Source organism: Phragmites australis, chromosome 7 (genome assembly GCF_958298935.1).
Source record: "Phragmites australis chromosome 7, lpPhrAust1.1, whole genome shotgun sequence".
NCBI classification, from domain to species: domain Eukaryota; kingdom Viridiplantae; phylum Streptophyta; class Magnoliopsida; order Poales; family Poaceae; genus Phragmites; species Phragmites australis.
In genome coordinates, this window is record NC_084927.1 from 14,838,087 (window position 1) to 14,857,762 (window position 19,676).

Sequence of the window (19,676 nt, forward strand, 5' to 3'; positions counted from 1 at the left end):
CCAGCCTTACCACTTTGCTTTGACGGTAACTGATTGACGCTCTATCCTTTGCTTACCAGTCAATGACATGTCTACCCTTTGCTTGGGAACGTGGCGATGTGCACGAGACAAAGGTGGAGTAGCAAAAAAAGTTTCCGCCTCCATCCTTTCCCGACTTTCAAGGCGCTTCCCAGTCTAGGCCTACAAGGACGCCACTGACAGGTGGGACCGATCACGGTTGTGATCTGCGGGACCACATGTCCGTCACTATTCCGCATCGGGCCAGCTTCCGTTAGTGTGTGCGTGGCCCTGCCATATATAAATCCGAAGGCGTCGTCGAGAATAAAATAAAAGAGGACTAGATTTACAGATCGACCCCTCGAACCTTCTCGACATCGCCCATGAATCCACACGAGGTGAAAACCGAGGCGGCGGAGGAGCGCTCCCCTCGCCGGCCGCCGGCGTCGGTGGCCAGGGGAGCGAGAGCGGCGGCGGCGGCAGCGGTGATTGACCTCAGTAGCAGCGACTCCGACTCCGGCGGCGAGGGCGGCAGGGGGAGCGGGAAGAGGTCGCGGGGCGCGGGAGGGGACGGCTCGGCGGGGAAGCGGGCTAGGGTTTTGGCCGCGGCGGCAGGCGTGGATGTGCCCCCGGGATTCCTCGAACCGATCCCGCCGCCGCCCCCGGCGAGGTGCGCGACGAAGCAGTTTTGGAAGGCCGGGGACTACGGCGGGAAGCCGCTCGGGGATGGAATGCCGCAGCCGTCAGGTATTCTTTGGCTAACACTCTTCTACGGTCATTATTATTTTTTGGGTGAAACTTGTTTTCCTTTGAAGATCACTGATTAGGGAATTTGAGCTTTTCTTTTTATTTCGTTTTATTTTAGTTGTGTAGTATTGCATGAATGAATGAAAAATTTGACAGCGGTTTAGTTCTTTAGTCGGGAAAATCAAGCAATCCAATGCCATCGAATTTTGGCGCCCATTACTGCATTCTTATTTGGCTTCTGAAGAGCAATGAGGGGAAAAAAGGTCTTTGTTTGTAGGAGCTTTGCAATAGATTTATTATTATTTTTTACAGTGCAGAATGAATAATAGCCTCTCTAATCATGTGTGGGAAATTCCAGCTTGAATCATAAGTCTCAACATGCAAAGTGTAGAATGATGTTTGTTGCAGCGTTTGTTTTTCTGATATTAGATTTCCATGCTGAAATGCACAATGAATCCCTAGTGTTAGAATGCAGAAAAAAACCTTCCAATTTTAACAGCAGAATACCAAATTTATGTGAAAAATAAAAAAGCGAAACGTGCTGTTGCATGATGGAATGCCTGAAGCAACAGAGGCAAGGGAAAAGACTACTAGTCACTTATGTTTATAATAATTTTGTTCTGGTACTTACCTTGAAAAAAAATACTGGTATGGTTAGTATGTATAATAAAACACAATGCCCCTAATTAGATGGATTGAAAGGATTCTTTCATTGTCTTGTGTTAATTTTACTTAATTATGAGTGGCAATTTTCCAACCACTAAGGAAAGACAGCAGCTAACAACTTGGGTATGTTAGGAAACGGGAAAGGAAGCCCTTAGGAACTTGTTACCTTTTTCCTCTTTATTGCTAAAAATGTCAACATAGATGTTCTTTATCGTTAGTGTGTGCGTGTGGGTGTGCGCTGCTTGTGTGTTTGTGTTTGTATGTGTGATGATTCTAGTTGTCTGTGAGTGAGTTATCTGTGTTCTCACCTACTTCTAATTTCAGTATCTGGAATGGATCATGTTCGCGTGCATCCTAAATTTCTGCACTCAAATGCGACAAGCCACAAGTGGGCTCTAGGGGGTACGGTCTTGCTCTTCATCTCACCTTATTCCCACCTTATTCTTTCACATGAATTCTGAATCAGAATTCAGACACACCAATCAGCAGTGTGTTATTATTGGCTTCTGTTATGGACTAATCTTTGATCATACTATTTGGCTAACATGTGCTATGATCAATATTGTAGCCTTGGCTGAGCTGCTGGACAACTCTCTCGATGAAGTAAGCTTAACAAGAAATATTAATTGTTCTTTTTTGCACCATCAAATCCTTGCATGCTTATTGAGTATCTGTTTCGTTTTAAGGTTGTAAATGGAGCTTCCTATGTGAACATAGACATGTTAGAGATTGAGAACGATAAAGACAAATCCAGAATGCTTCTTGTTGAAGGTGCAAAGCTTTCTCTTACCTTGCATTGTTAACAGATATTTTTCTGAACATGATTATTTTGACTGACTTGATTTATCTGACTAGAAAGATAAGAAATTTCTCCACCTATAACAAATTATCAAAATAAACATGCCCCTTTCTAAGTTTCTATTCATGTTAGAGCTGAATATCAATTATGATAAAAAAGAAATGAATATCAACTTATATGCTGAGATAAACACCGATTTAAATGTTGAGAAAAGCGCATCAGAATGCCCTGAACTTTTATGGTTGTCAGATTTTAGTTCATCTTAGCTGGGTGCCCCTGCATTGCAATGGATTTCAAATACAAGATTATCACAAGGCTTAAACTCGACTGATCTATTCATCATACACAAATAATTATTTTGAATCCTGAAATTACATTTAGATCTCTCAAGTGATCATGAAGCTACATAGATTCATACCATAAGCAACATTAATATGATTGTGTGTTGATGACTCCGTCCTGGGCAAAGGATCCTCCATGGCACATGCGTATGCATGCTTAAATTAATCTTCAAAATCCTCCAAGGTGAAGGTTGTAGATCCTACCGCCTCCACCACCAACTTTTTTCAGTAATAATAAAGATACAGAAACTATTATCTGACTTTGGCAGATCTCTCGACTTCCTCTTGTATTGATTTGACATGTTGTATGGTGTGAGCTAAACAAGATTTTATATGATGTCATTCTCACATGTTAGGAAGTGTGCATGGAATGCCGTTCTATTTTTATTTCTGCTTAATTAACTGGCAAATATTAAATGCATAAAAAGTTTAGGGTTCTACAGACACACTATTATAGGCATCTTCTTGAATGAACTCTTTATGCAGCAAAATGCTAATTTTTGTCCTGTATGCAATATACAACTTGACAACATAGTAAGTTTACGATACAAGTCTCAGACGATATTATATGAGTTGAGCCACTGATAGCAATCAGGTAATCATGTTATAACTAGTGTTTTGTCTTGTTAAATTATCGTGTAGATGATGGTGGTGGAATGGACCCCGATAAAATGCGGCAGTGCATGTCCCTGGGTTATTCAGTCAAGAGCAAAATTGCTAGTACTATTGGACAATGTAAGTTTGGAAGAATAAAATATCTTAACCCATAAGTTTGGTTGAAGTATGATGCATTCAAGGTCCTTAATTTGTTGCCTTGTAGATGGCAATGGTTTTAAGACAAGTACAATGAGGCTTGGTGCTGATGTTTTAGTCTTCTCCCGTAGTCGTGGAAGAGAAGGCAAAAGGTTGTGGTCCAATTTTATCTTGACTTACAATGTAACATAAAAAATTCTTGAAGGTGTTTGTTATCAACTTATCATGGATATTATATAGCATTTTGAAACCACAAAGTTGTCTTTTGACAAGAGGAAACAAAAGCATTTTAGTTTTGTTTGGTTTATGTGACCTTGAGAGCATAGAAAAATATCTGTTTAATTTAGATGGCCATTCAAGATTGATATTAATGAATTATATCTTTTTATTATGGACTTGTTTTTGTTTTTACTTTGATACATTTTGAGTTACTTTCCTTGTCAAGAAACTGAGACCTTTTTACTTTTGGTTGGCATGAAGGGCTACACAAAGTATTGGCATGCTATCTTATACGTTTCTTAGGAGCACTGGTAAAGAGGATATCATTGTTCCAATGGTAGGATCTGTTCCTTCATGATTTTCTTAAATCTTAAATTCTTTTCATATAATATGTTCTTAGCAATCAGTGTATTATTTGTCATTTGTACATAATGGCTATTTTTTGACAGATTTGAGTTGTTATTTGATTGTTATTTTCTGCATAGAATAATTTGCTGGAATTTCATTATGTCATGTGTCTATAGTTTATTCAAGCAGATCTTTTTTTGATGCACATAATCAGGTTTGTGATCTTTGAATAGATCAGTACATTCTGAACATGTTAATATTATGCACATTCTGCAGATTGATTTTGAATACAAACAAGGTTGGGTAAGAATGATCCGAACTACATTGGATGATTGGAACACGAACTTACGGACTATCAATACATGGTCTCCATATTTAACTGAAGCAGAATTACTTGAACAGGTATAGTTTACGCTGTATTATATATACTGTTTAGTGTGGTTGTATGTATGGTTGTACTGTGCAGTTTCTCAAGGCTTCACCTTGTCACAGTGCTTGCTTTTGAATAAGAATATGTCTAACTTCGTAAGATAAACTACTACCATTGCTTGTTGGCGCAATGACAGGTGTAATTGTCATAATTGCTGTTTCAAAATCAACATATCATCAAATAATAGGCAAACTAATATAGAAAACTATTAATGCACTTGCTGCAAGCCAAAAGCAATGGACACATGCTGGATATATGCTGTGGAATTGTATGTAGAGAAAATTATAAATACCCCTTCCGCTGGAAGTCACTTCAAGTTGCAGATACCCTTATAAGCACATTTGTTGCATTTAAATCCACAAGGGTGCTTAGGCGATGCCATGTCAGCAGATTAGTAGCGACATGGCCTTGGTGCTCCATGTTGGTTGCCAATGTGGAATGTAGGGGAGGGGGCTAAGGGTTTAACTATGCACTAGGGCCCACCAGACTTCTCACTCTGTGTTCATGGGGGGGGGGGGGGGATTGAAATGATGTCTCCGATTCGGTGGGCTCTAGTAGTGTTGGGCGCCACTACCAACGTAGGAGGCGCACGGAGAAGACCCAGGCGACAGTAAAAAGTGGCTAAAGATAAGTTCTGGAGTTTAGTTCCAATTAGTTTGGTTGTTAGGAGAATCAGTAAGATAAGTAGGCAGCTTGTTGAGTTGGTTAAGAGAATTTGTTAGGGTTGGCTCTATTTAATGGGCATTGGCATGATCAGACGTTTTACAGGCAATAGAAGATCAATTAGGCTCAGAGCCTCTACGGAGGGCGGGTTCTTATCTTCCTTTGCTAATTCTCTCCAATCCTAGCCATATCATCTTGGTATCAGAGACCTCATCGGTCCTTGCGCCTATCCACCACCCTGTCTTGCGCTGCCACCTTCTTCTTCCTAGTCATCATCCATCAATGGGGGATACATGCGCCGATATGAAGTTCTTGTCCTCCAAGCTGGACAAGCTCCTCTCGGTGGTCGAGGCCAACACCGCCAAGATCCAACATGTTAAGACCCAATACGTGTCCCTGAATGTGGCCGTGAATCACCTGCAGTGCAACCATCTCGGCAATGGCAACGAGTCAGGATTGTTCGGGCGAAGGAGAACGATGACAGGCAAGAATGCATGCCATCCACGGCGTCTGGAGTTCGTGTCCAACGTTCTACGCCTATCATCCGCAAGCTTCGATTTTCGGAGTATGACAGCTCGGAGGATCCTATTACCTAGCTTCATCGTTGCGAACAGTTCTTCCGGGCGCAACAAACGCGGGAGGAGGAATGGATATGGTTGGCCTCCTATTACATGACCGGCGTTGCGCAACAGTTGTACTACCGCTTGGAGCGCATCCGTGGCGTACCCACTTGGCCTCAGTTTGTCGAATTCAACATGCGGTTCGGTCATCCCGCTCGAAGCAACCCGTTTGGCGAGCTCACCCATCTATGTCGTGCTGGTTCGATGGCGGATTACCAGGAGAAGTTCCCGCAACTCCCGGCCCGCTGCGACGTCACTGAGCAACAACAAATAGACATCTTCACCGCTGGATTGCGCAATCCACTGCGCACAGACATAGAGCTTCACCGACCACCTACTTTGGAGGATGCGATGGCCTTAGCGCGTGCCTTCGAACGGCGGCTCGAGCTCGAGGATGATACCCTGCGCTCCTCAACCTACTCCACCCATTCGCCATGCACCAAACCGATTGCACCGAGGGTCTCGACACCACCAGCCCTGCCCAGCATGACGACCTCACCAACAACACGGACAATTCCAGCATCGGGCACGCGCTTCTCCCGCCTTTCCCCGGTAGAGATGATCGAGCGCTGCGAAAAGGGCCTTTGCTTCAATTGTTTGGAGAAGTTCTCTTGGGACCACCTCAAACATTGCTCCATGAAAGGAATCTACCTTCTCGAGCTTGATGAAGGCTCTGTGGTGGAGGATGACTACCGCAACGACATGGTTGAGATCTCCCTCAACGCGCTCACCGGCATTCAGACAAGCACTACGATGCAGCTCGTCGCTCACGTTGCTGGTGTACCGCTTCGTGCCCTAGTGGACTACGGTTCCACCCACTCCTTTGTCGCCAAGGACACAACACGCCGTGCCGGTCTAGTGCCCATTCCCATGCCCGGCCTCAGCGTCGGGGTGGCCAACGGTGATAGGATCGCCAGCGCCGGAATCTGCCGTGACGTAGCTGTCTCCATCGACCGTGAGGCATTCTGCGTGGATCTCTACGTGCTGCCATTGGACGAATATGACGTCCTCGGATGTCAATGGTTGCAGACGATCGGGCCTATCCTTTGGGACTTTGAGCGACTCACCAATGTGTTCTGGCGGCACGAACACCGGGTCAAGTGGTCCGGGGTGGCCGCGGCTTCGACACCAAGTTTGCACACAACAACACCGACCAACCTCTTGTAGCTGCTTCTCGGGGAGTTCGCGGACATCTTTGAAGAACCATAGGGTCTTCCCCCAGCACGTCAGTTCGATCATCGGATCCATCGACTTCCGGACATGGCGCCCATCGCCGTGCGACCTTACCGATATCCTCGGTTGCTCAAGGATGAGATCGAGAGGTTGTGCGATGACATGCTGCAACACGACCTCATCCAGCCGAGCACATCAGCCTTCTCATCCACAAGCATGACAACAGCTGGCGGTTCTGCGTCGACTATAGAGCCCTCAACGCTAAGGCGGTCGAAGACAAATTCCCAATACCTGTCATCGACGAATTGCTAAATGAATTGAAGGGCACCCGATTCTTCTCCAAGCTAGACCTTCGTAGCGGCTATCACCAGGTGCTGATGCACCCAGTGGACATTGAGATGACAACATTTCGCACCCACCATGGCCACTTTGAATTCTTGGTTATGCCGTTCGGCTTGACAAATGCGCCATCGACATTTCAGGCTTTGATGAACGACATCCTCAAGCCTTTCATTCGTCGGTTTGTCCTTGTGTTCTTTGATGACATCCTCGTGTACAACCCCTCCTGGGCCGAGCGCCTCCAGCAGGTGCGCATGGTGTTCCAAGCGATGCGTGACAACAAGCTCTACCTCAAGCGCTCCAAATGCATCTTCGGTGAGGCCTCAATTTCGTACTTGGGCCACATTGTTTCGCATCAAGGGGTGGCCATGGACCCGACAAAGATTGAGGCAGTGCAGGCGTGGCCACAACCAACATCCGTGCGCGTACTCAGGGGCTTCCTCGGCTTAACAGGCTACTACCGCAAGTTTATCAAGAACTATGGCACCGTAGCGCGGCCCCTGGCGCAGCTTTTGAAGGAGGCTTTTGTGTGGTCACCAGAGGCCGACCATGTGTTTGAAAACCTCTAGCACGCCTTGACGGAAGGGCCCGTACTCCAGCTACCGGATTTCAACCGACGCTTCATCGTCGATTGCGACCCATCGGGCTCCGGATTCGGCGCAGCGCTTCATTAAGAGGGCGGGTCAATCGCGTTTTTCAGCCGTGCCGTCGCACCACATCACGCCAAGCTGGCGGTGTACGAAAGAGTGCTCATTGGCTTGGTCAAGGCGGTGCGCAACTGGTAGCCATATTTGTGGCCGTGCTTGTTTCTTATTCGCACTGATCACTTTGGCTTGAAATTCCTTCTAGATCAGCGAAGCGGCTCACGACGATTCCCCAACACACTTGGGTCAGCAAACTGTTCAGCTATGATTTTGTGGTGGAATTTCAGCCAGGCAAGCTCAACGTCGTGACGGAGGCCTTGTTGCGCCATGACGAGGACGAACTGGCGGCGCATGCTCTATCTAGCCTAGACTTCACCTTGTTCGCTGAATTCCGCAAGGAAGCTGCGACGCTGCTCGAAGTGCAAACGAAGGTTGCTGCCATCCAGGCGGGGACGGCGGGCGATGGATGGTCCATTGTCGATGGCCTTGTTCTCTACTGCAACCACATCTTCGTTCCGGCATCATCAGCGCTATGGCCGCGCATTCTAGCTGTAGCCCACGGCGCGGGACATTCCAGAAAACTCTGCATCGACTCCGGTCATCTTTTTTCTACCCACAGGCAACACGGCTAGTGCGGGAGTACATCCAAAATTGCGCCGTCTGTCAGCGCAACAAAACCGAGCATCTCCACCCAACGGGCCTCATGAAGCCACTGGACATTCCTAGCACAGTCTGGACGGACATAGCAATGGACTTCGTCGAGAGAGTTCCAAAGATCGGCGACAAGTCGATGGTGTTAATGGTGGTCGATTGTTTCTCCAAGTACGCACATCTCATCGCACTCGGGCACCCATACACAACTGTTTCGGTGGCTCAGGCCTTCTTCGACAACGTTGTCCGGCTACACGGAGTCCCTGCTCCATCGTGAGCGACAGGGACCCAATGTTCACTAGCGCATTTTGGACACAGCTCTTCGGCCTCACAGGCGTCCAGCTGCGACTTAGCTCCGCGTTCCACCCGCGGACGGATGGCCAAGCAGAGGTGACCAACCGGATCTTTGGAGTCTACCTCTGGTGTCTTGCAGGGGATCGGCCACGCTCATGGCTTTGGTGGCTACCGTGCGCCGAATATTGCTTCAACACCTCCTACCAATCGGCTCTCAAGGCGACGCCATTCGGGGTGGTTTACGGCCGACCACCGCCGACGCTGATGTCCTATGAGCCAGGAGTCGCTCGGGTCGTGGCTGTCGATCGCCAGCTCTAGGACCGGGATACCTTCCTTGCTGACATCCGTGGTCGCCTTCTCCAAGCTCAAGACGCCATGAAGCAACACTACAACGCGCATCACTGCGCTCTGGAATTCGTTGTTAGTGAATGGGTGTGACTTCGGCTCCAACACCATTCGGCGGCAGGCATCACTGACAAATCCGTGGGCAAACTGGCACCATGTTACTATGGACCTTTCCAAATCATTGAGCGTGTTGGCACTGTGGCATATCGTGTTCAGCTCCCACCAAAGGCTTAGATTCATGACGTCTTCCATGTGGTTTTTCTCAAGATGCATGTCGGCGTGCCGCCAGGTGACATTGTCCAGTTACCGCCGATACGCCATGGCAAGGTCCTGTCGACTCCCTCCAAGGTGACCCGTGCCCGACTCAATCGTGGTACTTGGGAACTCTCGGTGCAGTGGCTTGGCTGTCATCCAGCAGATGCCACCTGGGAAACATTGACGGACTTCACCACGGTCTATTTGGAATTCCAGCTCGAGGACGAGTTGTTTCGCAACAAGGGAGGAAATGTTTTGGATGCCTTTGTTGGGTGCCACTACCAGCGCAGGAGGTGCACAGTGAAGACCTAGGCGGCAGAAAAAAGTGGCTAAAGATAAGTTTTGGAGTTTAGTTCCAATTAGTTTGGCTGTTAGGAGAATCAATAAGATAAGTAGGCAGCTTGTTGAGTCGGTTAATTAGTTGAGATTGAGTTGGTTAAGAGAATTTGTTAGGGCCGGCTCTATTTAATGGGCATCGGCATGATCAGACGTTTTTCAGGCAATAGAAGATCAATTAGGCTCAGAGCCTCTACGGAGGATGAGTTCTTATCTTCCTTTGCTAATTCTCTCCAATCCCAGCCATATCAAGCAGTTACTCCCTCCCCTACCCCATCCCCTTCTTTCCACGTTGGCATCCTACATGGAGCACCCAAAGTCACAGTTGCGGAATGCTAAATACAGCGAACATATTTTTGTAGCAGAGTATTTGCAACTTGGAGGGACATCTAGGAGGTATGTGCAATTTTCCCTTGTATTTTATTTCATTCTTTTTGAAGCATGTTATATTTTATTGGAAGCACCATAATACTTTTTCGTGTTACAAATGGCTGTATTTTACGTTTATTTTCATGATTCATTTGGAAAACCAAAATATTGTAAAAAAGGTAATAAATGAAAGTGTCAATGTAATTGCTGAAGTGCCAAAATTTGACACATTTGGAACCTATGATGTGTAATTGTATGTAAAATTCGACACATTTTGAACTTATGATGTGTAGTAATTGTATGTATCTTATTTTTCTTCCTTTGGGGCACACTACATTGTATCATATTCCAAATGGCTTTTGCAGTTTAGTTCTATGAAAGAACAAGGGACTCGTATTATTATTTACAATCTTTGGGAGGATGACCAAGGACAGTTGGAGCTTGATTTTGATGATGATGTACATGTAAGTTCCAACGTCCAAAGACTGTACCACCATATTAGTTAACCAGCTGAATATGATTTCTAGTGATGTTTGGATGGCAGGATATTCAAATAAGAGGTGGTAATCGTGATGAGAAAAATATCCAGATGGCTAAGGAGTTCCCAAACTCCAAGCATTTCCTCACATACAGGCATTCATTGAGGGTAAGTTTGATCTATCAAGAGATCATGCTTCCTCTATTTGATGTTTGTTTCGTGGTGTTATACTTGTAGTCACAACCATAGAACTTTGTTTGGTATTAGTCATGTAATAGTGTCTCCATTTCTAAGATTTATTTTATGCAGATTTCATTTATATGCAAAATTGTTCTTTAGTCTATCCTGCCTTTTTAACAGTGAGTTGGACGATTTAATTCTTACTAAATAAAACTGGACAACGAATGTTTACTTATGTTTCTACTGTGTGAAAATCGTGAGAAGGTACATATGAATTGCAAAGACCAAGTGCTTCCTGTTCAAATTGATGCATCAATAATTGCTTCCGTGTACAACATCTTGTAAAAATAGAAGACTAAAGCATGCAACAGCCAAATTGTCCAGAGCATGCCATTTGTTGTACATTGATTCATTGAGTTTAGTGATGGATTCTGGCATGGTTACTAAGGCGAGGTGAGGTGCCTCACCACCGCCACACCGCCAAAGCGCATAAGATGCGTGGCGTGTCGATGCCATACACACATCTCTACCTGGTATGGTAGTTAGCAACATAGGGCCATGCATACAGCAGTAGTAAACTTGTTACCTGTATGTTATACAGCAGCAGCACAAAGTAGTAGTAAACTCAGTAGCACACATAAGTAATTAGCTATCAGTAGTAGCACACTGTATATGTTACACAACAGTAGCACAAAGCAAATAAAATGCACAGCGGAGGAAGGAATGAAGAGGAATGGCAAAATGTGTGGGTGCACACATGTGTTATGCGCATGTGTGCTTGAGAGGGGCATACACAGATATGAAAGTGGAGGCAGAGGAGTGGGGCACGAGGATTGCATCATGAGGCTGAGCACTGCAGAAGAGAGGCTTGGAGGAATGCAGGAAGCAGTGGCGATGGGTGGAGACTGTCGTGCCTGGGGTTGGAGGAAGACTTTCAGCTCCCTTCCTGTGTTAACTCTCTCACTCTCCCATTTAGTTTTGACCCCTTTTTCCTTTGCTTCCTAGTCTCATTCCCTGTCTCACATTTGTGCTCCTGCTTGCACCCATGGCGCTTGCCTTGCCCTGAGGCTATGACTTAGAATGCCTTGGGCCATGGCAAGAGCTCCTGGGCGGCTGTACGCCTAAGAGAGTCTTAATAACCATGGATTCTGGGGCATGAGGAATAAAATGTTGTTTGAATACTGCATATGTCAACATGTGCATATTAGAATTATTATGTGCCCAAGAACTTGAATGTCTGAGGTTTGCATTTGATTATTTTTTAATCATTTGCAGACTTACTAAATCCAGATAGTACAAATTGCATTGAAACCTTTTTGGATAACCAGGACTCAAAAGTCCCATCATAAGAAGATCTCTCTTAAAACTGCTGATTGCTATTTTCGCGTAATAGGTTAGAAATAGCAGCTCCTGGCTCTTAGTGAAACAGAACTTATATAGTTTTATCTAGACTACTATTATAATTGCAAGAACTCCTTGATATTTGGTTGCTGATTAGCATGATTTTAGAATACTTAGTGTGGTATAAGTGCTTGTTTACAGTGCAGAACTACTTTCCTGCTTTTGCATTCTCCCTTGTTGATAAACCAGAATTTATATGCATGCTTTTCATAAGAATATTTCTAATTTGTTGTTTGAAATAGGTGTTGCTGTTAGATGTGCTTGCTGATAATGACTTCTAAAAGTTTTGCAGAGTTATGCGTCCATTTTGTATCTGCGACTTCCAACTTACTTCCAAATGATTTTACGTGGAAAAGAGATTGAGCACCATAATATTGTAACTGACATGATGCTGAAAAAAGAGGTTACATACAGGCCAGTTGCACCTAATGGACTTCCAAAGGATTCAAATGTAAATGGCTATAACCTCACAACTTTTTCTTTAATCCTGATGATGTATTAGTAACTCAATAGCAATGATCTTTGGTGCAGATGGTAGCTGTGGTAACAATTGGGTTTGTGAAAGATGCAAAACATCACATTGATGTTCAAGGATTTAATGTATACCACAAGAACCGTCTAATAAAGGTATTATTCTTCTTATGTGTTATAACATAGATTTGGAAAAGTAAATTTCACAAAACTACACTGTGATTGGGAAAACTAGCGCAAAACTACACTTTTAAGAATCAGTTTCGCAAAGCTACACTTTTATTGGCATTCCGTGTCATAGAACTACACTTTTGAGAATCAATTTCGCGAAAAATACACTTCTATTGTCATTCTTTGTCGCAAAACTACACTTTTGCTGTCATTTCGTGCTGCAAAAGTACACTTTTACTGTCATTCTGTATAGTAAATCTGCACTTCCGTCAGGGCTTAAAAGTGTGGTTTTGTGAAAGAGAATGACAGTAGAAGTGTAATGTACAGTTGATTCTTGGTTGTGATCATATAAGTCGATATTTTTCCTAGTCCAATGACCCGCGTAACTATTGCTTTCTCATTCCTGATAAATTTGTGACATAGCAATGGTCAGTAATGCTAGTAGAACGTACTCTTGGTTAGTTATCAGTATTTTGTAAAAAAATAAACTCATTCAGTACACTAAATTGGGTGTGGGAGGACTGTTTTGTCCTCTGTCACTGTCATATTTCGAAAAACAATTAGTAGTAATAGTGACTGGTTGGCCGTACTCAGTCCATATGTTGACCTGTATTTTGTTTTTGACATACTTTTTGGTAGTTCTTCAGATGATATTTATTGATTATTTTACATGAGAGTTTTATTTGTATTTTGTAGCCTTTCTGGAGAGTGTGGACTGCTGCTGGAAGTGGTGGGCGTGGTGTCATAGGTAGGTCCTACTTACATGCTTCGGTTTCTTTAGTCTTTTAGTCTATTGAGTTCAGAATCTAGTTATGATCAATTTACTCCGCAGGTGTACTTGAGGCAAACTTCATAGAGCCAGCTCATGATAAGCAGGACTTTGAGCGCACAACACTTCTAGCAAGACTTGAAGCACGATTAATTCAAATGCAGAAGGATTACTGGTTCGTTTTTTTATCATTTATCTTCATTCATTCTGTGATCATTTGGTATAATGATATATTTGTAGTAATATTTCCTCGTTTGGCCATCTTTTGGCAGAGCAACTTGTTTGAAGTATCAGTGTAATGCTCAACCCCTCCGTATCTGTCTCTCTGATAGGTCAGGGAATGCTCATCGAATTGGATATGTTGGAACACGTCCTGGAAGAGCTTCTGAGGCAGGAGAGGGAGGTAAATGAATGCCTGTAGTTATGAGATAGGATAAGCTGTATTTTACTTTGTTATGCTTGTTTAGAGCATTTTAGCTCCCTACCTTTGTACATACTTAATCACTAGTTACGAACTTCTGTATAATGTGTTGACTGTGCCGTTGCTTCTTTGAAGCGATTAGAAAGAGAACTGCTGTCTTGGGCCTCTTAATTTTTGGCTTTGTTCTCTTTCCATTTTAGGGTGTAAACTGTTCGCCAGGTCTCTTTTGGTTCCTAAACTTTTGTATCTTGAACCATTTTGGTCCAGTCAGTTAAGAAGTTATTAAATCCACGGAGCTTTTGTGTAACTGACATGTGGGCCTAGACCTACGTGTTTGCAACATTGATAGCTCTGTTGGACAAGGGGCTAAGGTTCAGGTGCCATTGGAATGTTGTGGTTCTAATATAAACTGTGGTCCAAGCTTGGACGATCAAAATTGTACTTTTGAAACATGATAACACAATACAAGTGGTGCGCAAAAATGTGGCATGAAAGACTTACTTGCCTAAATCGTTGGTACTTTTGAGATCTATCACTAGTGTTTTGGGGTCGCATGACTGAACATTTGAAAGTCGAAAGAGAATTTTGAGACCAATGTAGTAAGACACTTTGAACAAATTATCTTTGCCATTTTTATAGTTTGCATTAGCACATCAAAATTGGATGAATCCAATAAAAACTTTCTAGCAATATGTTTTTGTGTAACATCTTTAGCATTTTAAAAAAAATGTTTCGCATAGGTGTAAACTAGCACAACAAATTATACTGTTATTTGCATCTTTTTGGAAGTGGTATCTTGAAGTAACCAGCTATTGCATGGTAATCATTCCTCCTTTTTTGGACAGATAACACTCATGAAGTCACCGCAAGTGCACAACCACCCTATCATTCTGGGAAAGGTTACACACAGTCGAAATATTCCCTGAATAATAAAAAGAATGGGAAGGCAAGCACATCATTTAGTATTCAGCGGAGAGTTGAGAAGTCCGCAAGGACTAAACAATCTACAAGTTCAGTACTACATGGGCTAACAGATGCAAGTGATGACAGTGATTCTGAGTATGTGGGAACTCCATCATCAAGGTCAAAATCACACACCCTGAATATGAACAGAAAATCTTTCCAGAATGGCAGTATTAGTTTGACACCACCTCAATTCAATGGACTAACAGAAAGAGAGAGGATCAGAACTAAATCCCAGTTGGTAATTTCGTCTCCTGCTAATATTGGAATATAGCATTCGTTACATTTTCTGGATTGTACTGAGCTAGATGCTTAATTGCTTATTCATAAATGATAACTCGACCATACCGTACTTGAGCATGATGATTTATGCAGCTTTGAATAGTTTGTTTTTATTGTAACATCCATGGAAGCTTCTTACCATTGTTTGCAGTGATAACCCCCTGCTTTTTAAGGTCTTTGCTTTGTGTTTATGCACTCTATGGTCATTGCTTTTAGCATTTACTTTAGCTAGGTTTGGGTGAAATGCTAGTTTTCTTTTAGTTGGTAATATGAGCTGCACAGTGAAGTGCCAAATTGATAATCTGGGGTGGTCCATATTTTTGGGTCAATCCCTTATTTGCCATTGCAAAATTTTGCAATCTGAAAATGTGTCACTGACATGTGGGCCATGGACTTACATGTCATTGCCACATTCAGGGCATTCTCCAAAATTGCAATGGCATAGAAGGAATCCGCCTTTTTTCTTACTGAATCACATACATGGCTGGTGAAATGCTAGTTTTCTTTTAGTTGGTAATATGAGCTGCACAGTGAAGTGCCAAATTGATAATCTGGGGTGGTCCATATTTTTGGGTCAATCCCTTATTTGCCATTGCAAAATTTTGCAATCTGAAAATGTGTCACTGACATGTGGGCCATGGACTTACATGTCATTACCACATTCAGGGCATTCTCCAAAATTGCAATGGCATAGGAGGAATCCACCTTTTTTCTTACTGAATCACATACATGGCTGGCTGGACTGCCTGACAGCATTGTAACATGCTATGATTTCTGCCATACAAGCTCATAGAAAATTCTTGAACAAACATTAGCATTCCTCTAATGAAATATTTGATATATGAAATTTCAACTGGAGTCAATATGGATTGATGCCTTATATAAGTTATATGCCATGTGAAATAATGGGTTGCAGATACATTGTTTTCCTCATTTATATGGTATAATGCGCTCCTACGTAACCTGCTTGATATAAAATGTATTGGTAGTTAACTGCTGTATAATATTCACAGATGCTTCCAAATTTTGCATTTGGTAGTCGTTGCTACTTTATAAGTACTGAATCTCTTATTAAAGAAATAATATTTTATCTTTCTGATATTTACTATTCAGGACCCAAATGCAACAAGTAATGGAGATCGACATACCATTGATGAGTATGAGACTGTTATCAAGCAATTAAGGGTTGAAAACTCATCTCTAAAGGAAAGGTAAATATCAGCAGGATTGAGCTTCTATTTTTCTCATTATCATTGGACAACCAATGATAGTTACTATATGTGAATATCAGTCGATGGGATTTGATCAAAACAAAGTTCAAAATTTCGGATTGCTTCGTATCACCACTTTTTTTTACCATACTTCATGTTGTGCAACTGTTGAGGGAATGGGCCCTACGAAGTACCATAAAGTAAGTTTGTGTTAAGGGATTGCTTACTCAAATGAGCTATGATACCAAGAGTCAGGAAGAAGAGTTAATGGTGATCCACACACTGCAATTAGAAACCAAGACTTGTATATGTATTATATACGTCTCAGTCTTCTTCTGATCTCATAGTTAGAAGAGGAATGAGCTATTTGTAGAAAAGATCAGGGTGACGACGAAATTATTAACCTCGTGATACTTTATACAAATCTAGAAGTGCCTTAGAGGAAAGCCTAAGATTTCCATCCAAGGAAGTAATGGTATGTTTAGCCCCACACTGGAAGTTTAAATTGTAGATAGTAGGACATAATGTTCGAGGATTTCTTTGGATAGGTAGGAATTAGGTCCGATCCTTGAATTGGTTGGGGGAAAATGGATATTGCAAATACGGGTTAATGCTATGATGCAAAGCTAGGACATAAAGCCTGTGAGTTGCTTTGCTTTTGTGTGTCCCGTCCTTCATAGGGGGGTGGGTTTTAGTGAATTTTCACCTCTGGGGTAATATAGTTTTCCCCAAAAGGGTCATTGAAAATTACGGAATTAGTTAAAAGTCCCAATCATGGCACTAACTTGGTCTAGAATCTTCCAAAAGAGGTGTAACAAACTCTGACCATCTAGGTCTAGTCGATGCAGCCCATTGGAATGTGGTTTGCTGCTTTTTCATGGGCTACTGGAACTACCAAACCAGCACGTTTGCTATCTATTATGATGTTATCTCGAGATTGCATTAAGATGCCTTCTTAATGATGATCTGTTCTCAGATTATCAAAGGTGGAAGAATCGATATCGCAAGAGCTGGTGATGGAGCGTGATAAGAACAAGTCTTTGACAGAGAGGGTATGCACTTCTGTCTTTTGATTGTCCTTCGGTGTACTTTAAATTATGCATGTCACTGCTCTCGTACTAAGTGGCATATTTTTCTGCCATTTATGTCTGACACTGATACTTATCCGACTAATGATGTGTTGTCTCTGACTTTTAAAATGTAACTGAAAGTAACATCTGAATGCTGTTGTGGTGCTGTGTAGGGTAGAAAATGAATGGTTTATGGGCTAAATGATGCCATCTGTCTCCCCTTTTTGGGAGAAGAGATGAATTGTACCTTCGTATACATGATCCAAACATCAAATGTTGAAAATCTCAAATTTGGAATTATGAGAGAAAAAAGAAAACCAGCTGAAAACAAGTTTAAGTGGTGGCATATTATTTCAAATCGACATTTTGATACCTGGTGCTGTTTGTAAGGAAAAAATTCTTAATATACACAAACCATGTGGATCATTCGATATTAGGGTAGGGTTGGGTCCAAAAAAAGGTAAAATTGTGTTTGGTCCCAAGTGATAGCAAAGACAATAGTTCGCCCCTACTTTGTTGCAGTGCTTGCCATTTGTATGTCTAGTGTTGTCATTATAGCATTGTTGCTTGATAACGGGTTGAAATGTCCTTCCATTGACTTCCATGGTTTATTGAATCTATCCTTTCACTGTTATGTGCCCTACACATGTGTGCCGGGTAACCCTAGATTCCCAATCCGTCTTCCGGATTCATTATTTGTTTGTGTTTGATCAGTACCTAGCAATTCATCATGGTAACTGACATATTATCTCAATCTGGGCCATGAGCCCATGACCAGTAATTGTGCTTGCTGCAGCTAGGAACATTCATATATATCATATTCCCTACTTTTCTCCAAAAAAATACATTGTGATCTTTGGATAATATGTCTTGCCTCCCTATCTATTCTTTTTATTTTCTAGGTGGAGGATTTGCAGAGACAACTTGAATCTGCTAACAAGGAACAGGAAGCATTGATCGACATCTTTTCAGAAGAAAGAAACCGTAGAGACCAAGAAGAGGATAACTTGAGGAAGAAGCTAAAGGTAAGTTAGAATATTGTGGAAGCAGTTCCCTTCTGTGCCAAATTTCGGCACCGTATGACCCTTTTTTGTCGCTTCTAACATGCTATTCAACTCCGTTACTCTTTGGTAGGACGCATCTTCCACCATACAGGACCTGCTGGAGCAACTGAATGCTGCCAGGAAAGGTCACAAAGTTTGAGGAAATAAAACAGCAACTAATTAGAGCGGTTCAGTTGCATATTTACTGGCCTGGGGCATAGCATTCTGTAGGCTACTCCATGTTTAGTTGGTTAATCTTAGTTTAGATCCGAGGAATAGTTACACCGTCATGCCCCAGATCAAACCGCTCATTTCTTGTACAGCCTAGTAATGACCCAATAAAGGGTACATGCCGTATATGTTGGTGGTTGGTATCTAACTCTCTAGAGTGGAGAACTACATCTTGTTCAGAATGTGCGCCAGTGTCAAGTCCTTGTCAATTTCCTAGAACTGTTCTCTTATTGCTGGCTTGGACCTTTTTCTCTCTGAAACCATACGGCAAATTAAGTACGTAGGTATCAGCTAGAATGACGCCGACAGATTTTGGTAAGATTCAGAATGTATATGCTGAGTTTCTGAGATCGGTGCATCCTGCTGGCCCAAAGAATCCTGCTTTTGTTGAGTCGGCCGTGCAGGTTTCACTAAATCTTTCATAAGCTTTCTGAAAGTCTGAACCAGCATCGTCGTGTGCTAATTTTGTACAGTAAAGCCGGCAAGAAATTCTTTTATTTATTATTGTCAGGATGCCAAACAGTATGTTTTAAAAGAGTATTCGTAAATCCAAATCACCGTGGTAAATATAGTTAAAAAAATCGCCTTAGCTGAATAGTTAAAACTACTTGTTTGTAAATATGAGGGCTGTTTTGATTCTCACAAGAGCCATGACGTGCTAAAAATTGTCCAGATTTGCCCAATGTTTGATTGGATATCATAATATTTTTTTGTCTTGACGAGCTAGCCCATTTTCGGAGAGCCCATCTTGGTCAAAACTTTGACAGCCGTCGTGAAAGTTTGGCTTGCTTCAAAACGGATCTTTGAACATAACCCAAGTGCACTCGGAGGCTTTGGAAAGAAATTGGAGGTTGCCTATAGTTTCTACGTGTGATAAGGCTATCAGAGTCACTCTCTTGGCAAATGGGCCCCATAAGTACCATGTACTCTTTGCTTGTTTTGGGTACGACCGGCCAAGTACAATCTATTATTGGTTCTCTTTGATTTGATGCTATT

General features: G+C 42.7%; 1 protein-coding gene across 1 annotated transcript; it reads left to right on the forward strand.

The window, feature by feature from the left end:
* Positions 1-342: 342 nt before the first annotated feature.
* Positions 343-18,910, forward strand: LOC133924007 (protein MICRORCHIDIA 7-like). Its single transcript, XM_062369357.1, has 20 exons — positions 343-744; positions 1,735-1,812; positions 1,979-2,013; positions 2,097-2,181; positions 3,193-3,285; positions 3,371-3,455; positions 3,784-3,859; positions 4,147-4,272; positions 10,355-10,453; positions 10,534-10,635; positions 12,341-12,499; positions 12,580-12,675; positions 13,387-13,438; positions 13,523-13,634; positions 13,792-13,862; positions 14,726-15,084; positions 16,239-16,336; positions 17,313-17,388; positions 18,309-18,431; positions 18,541-18,910. Exons 1-20 carry the CDS (start codon positions 381-383, stop codon positions 18,607-18,609), a joined length of 2,358 nt encoding a protein of 785 aa, XP_062225341.1. The 5' UTR covers positions 343-380; the 3' UTR covers positions 18,610-18,910.
* The last annotated feature ends 766 nt before the right edge of the window (positions 18,911-19,676 follow it).

What these genes read in the sequence shown, in the direction of transcription:
- LOC133924007 (XM_062369357.1), top strand. Translation starts at nt 381, where the DNA reads ATGAATCCACACGAGGTGAAAACCGAGGCGGCGGAGGAGCGCTCCCCT. An exon ending in CCACAAGTGGGCTCTAGGGG is followed by an intron (nt 1,813 to 1,978) that starts GTACGGTCTTGC and finishes TCAATATTGTAG; the next exon opens with CCTTGGCTGAGCTGCTGGAC. An exon ending in CAAATGCAGAAGGATTACTG is followed by an intron (nt 13,635 to 13,791) that starts GTTCGTTTTTTT and finishes TCTCTCTGATAG; the next exon opens with GTCAGGGAATGCTCATCGAA.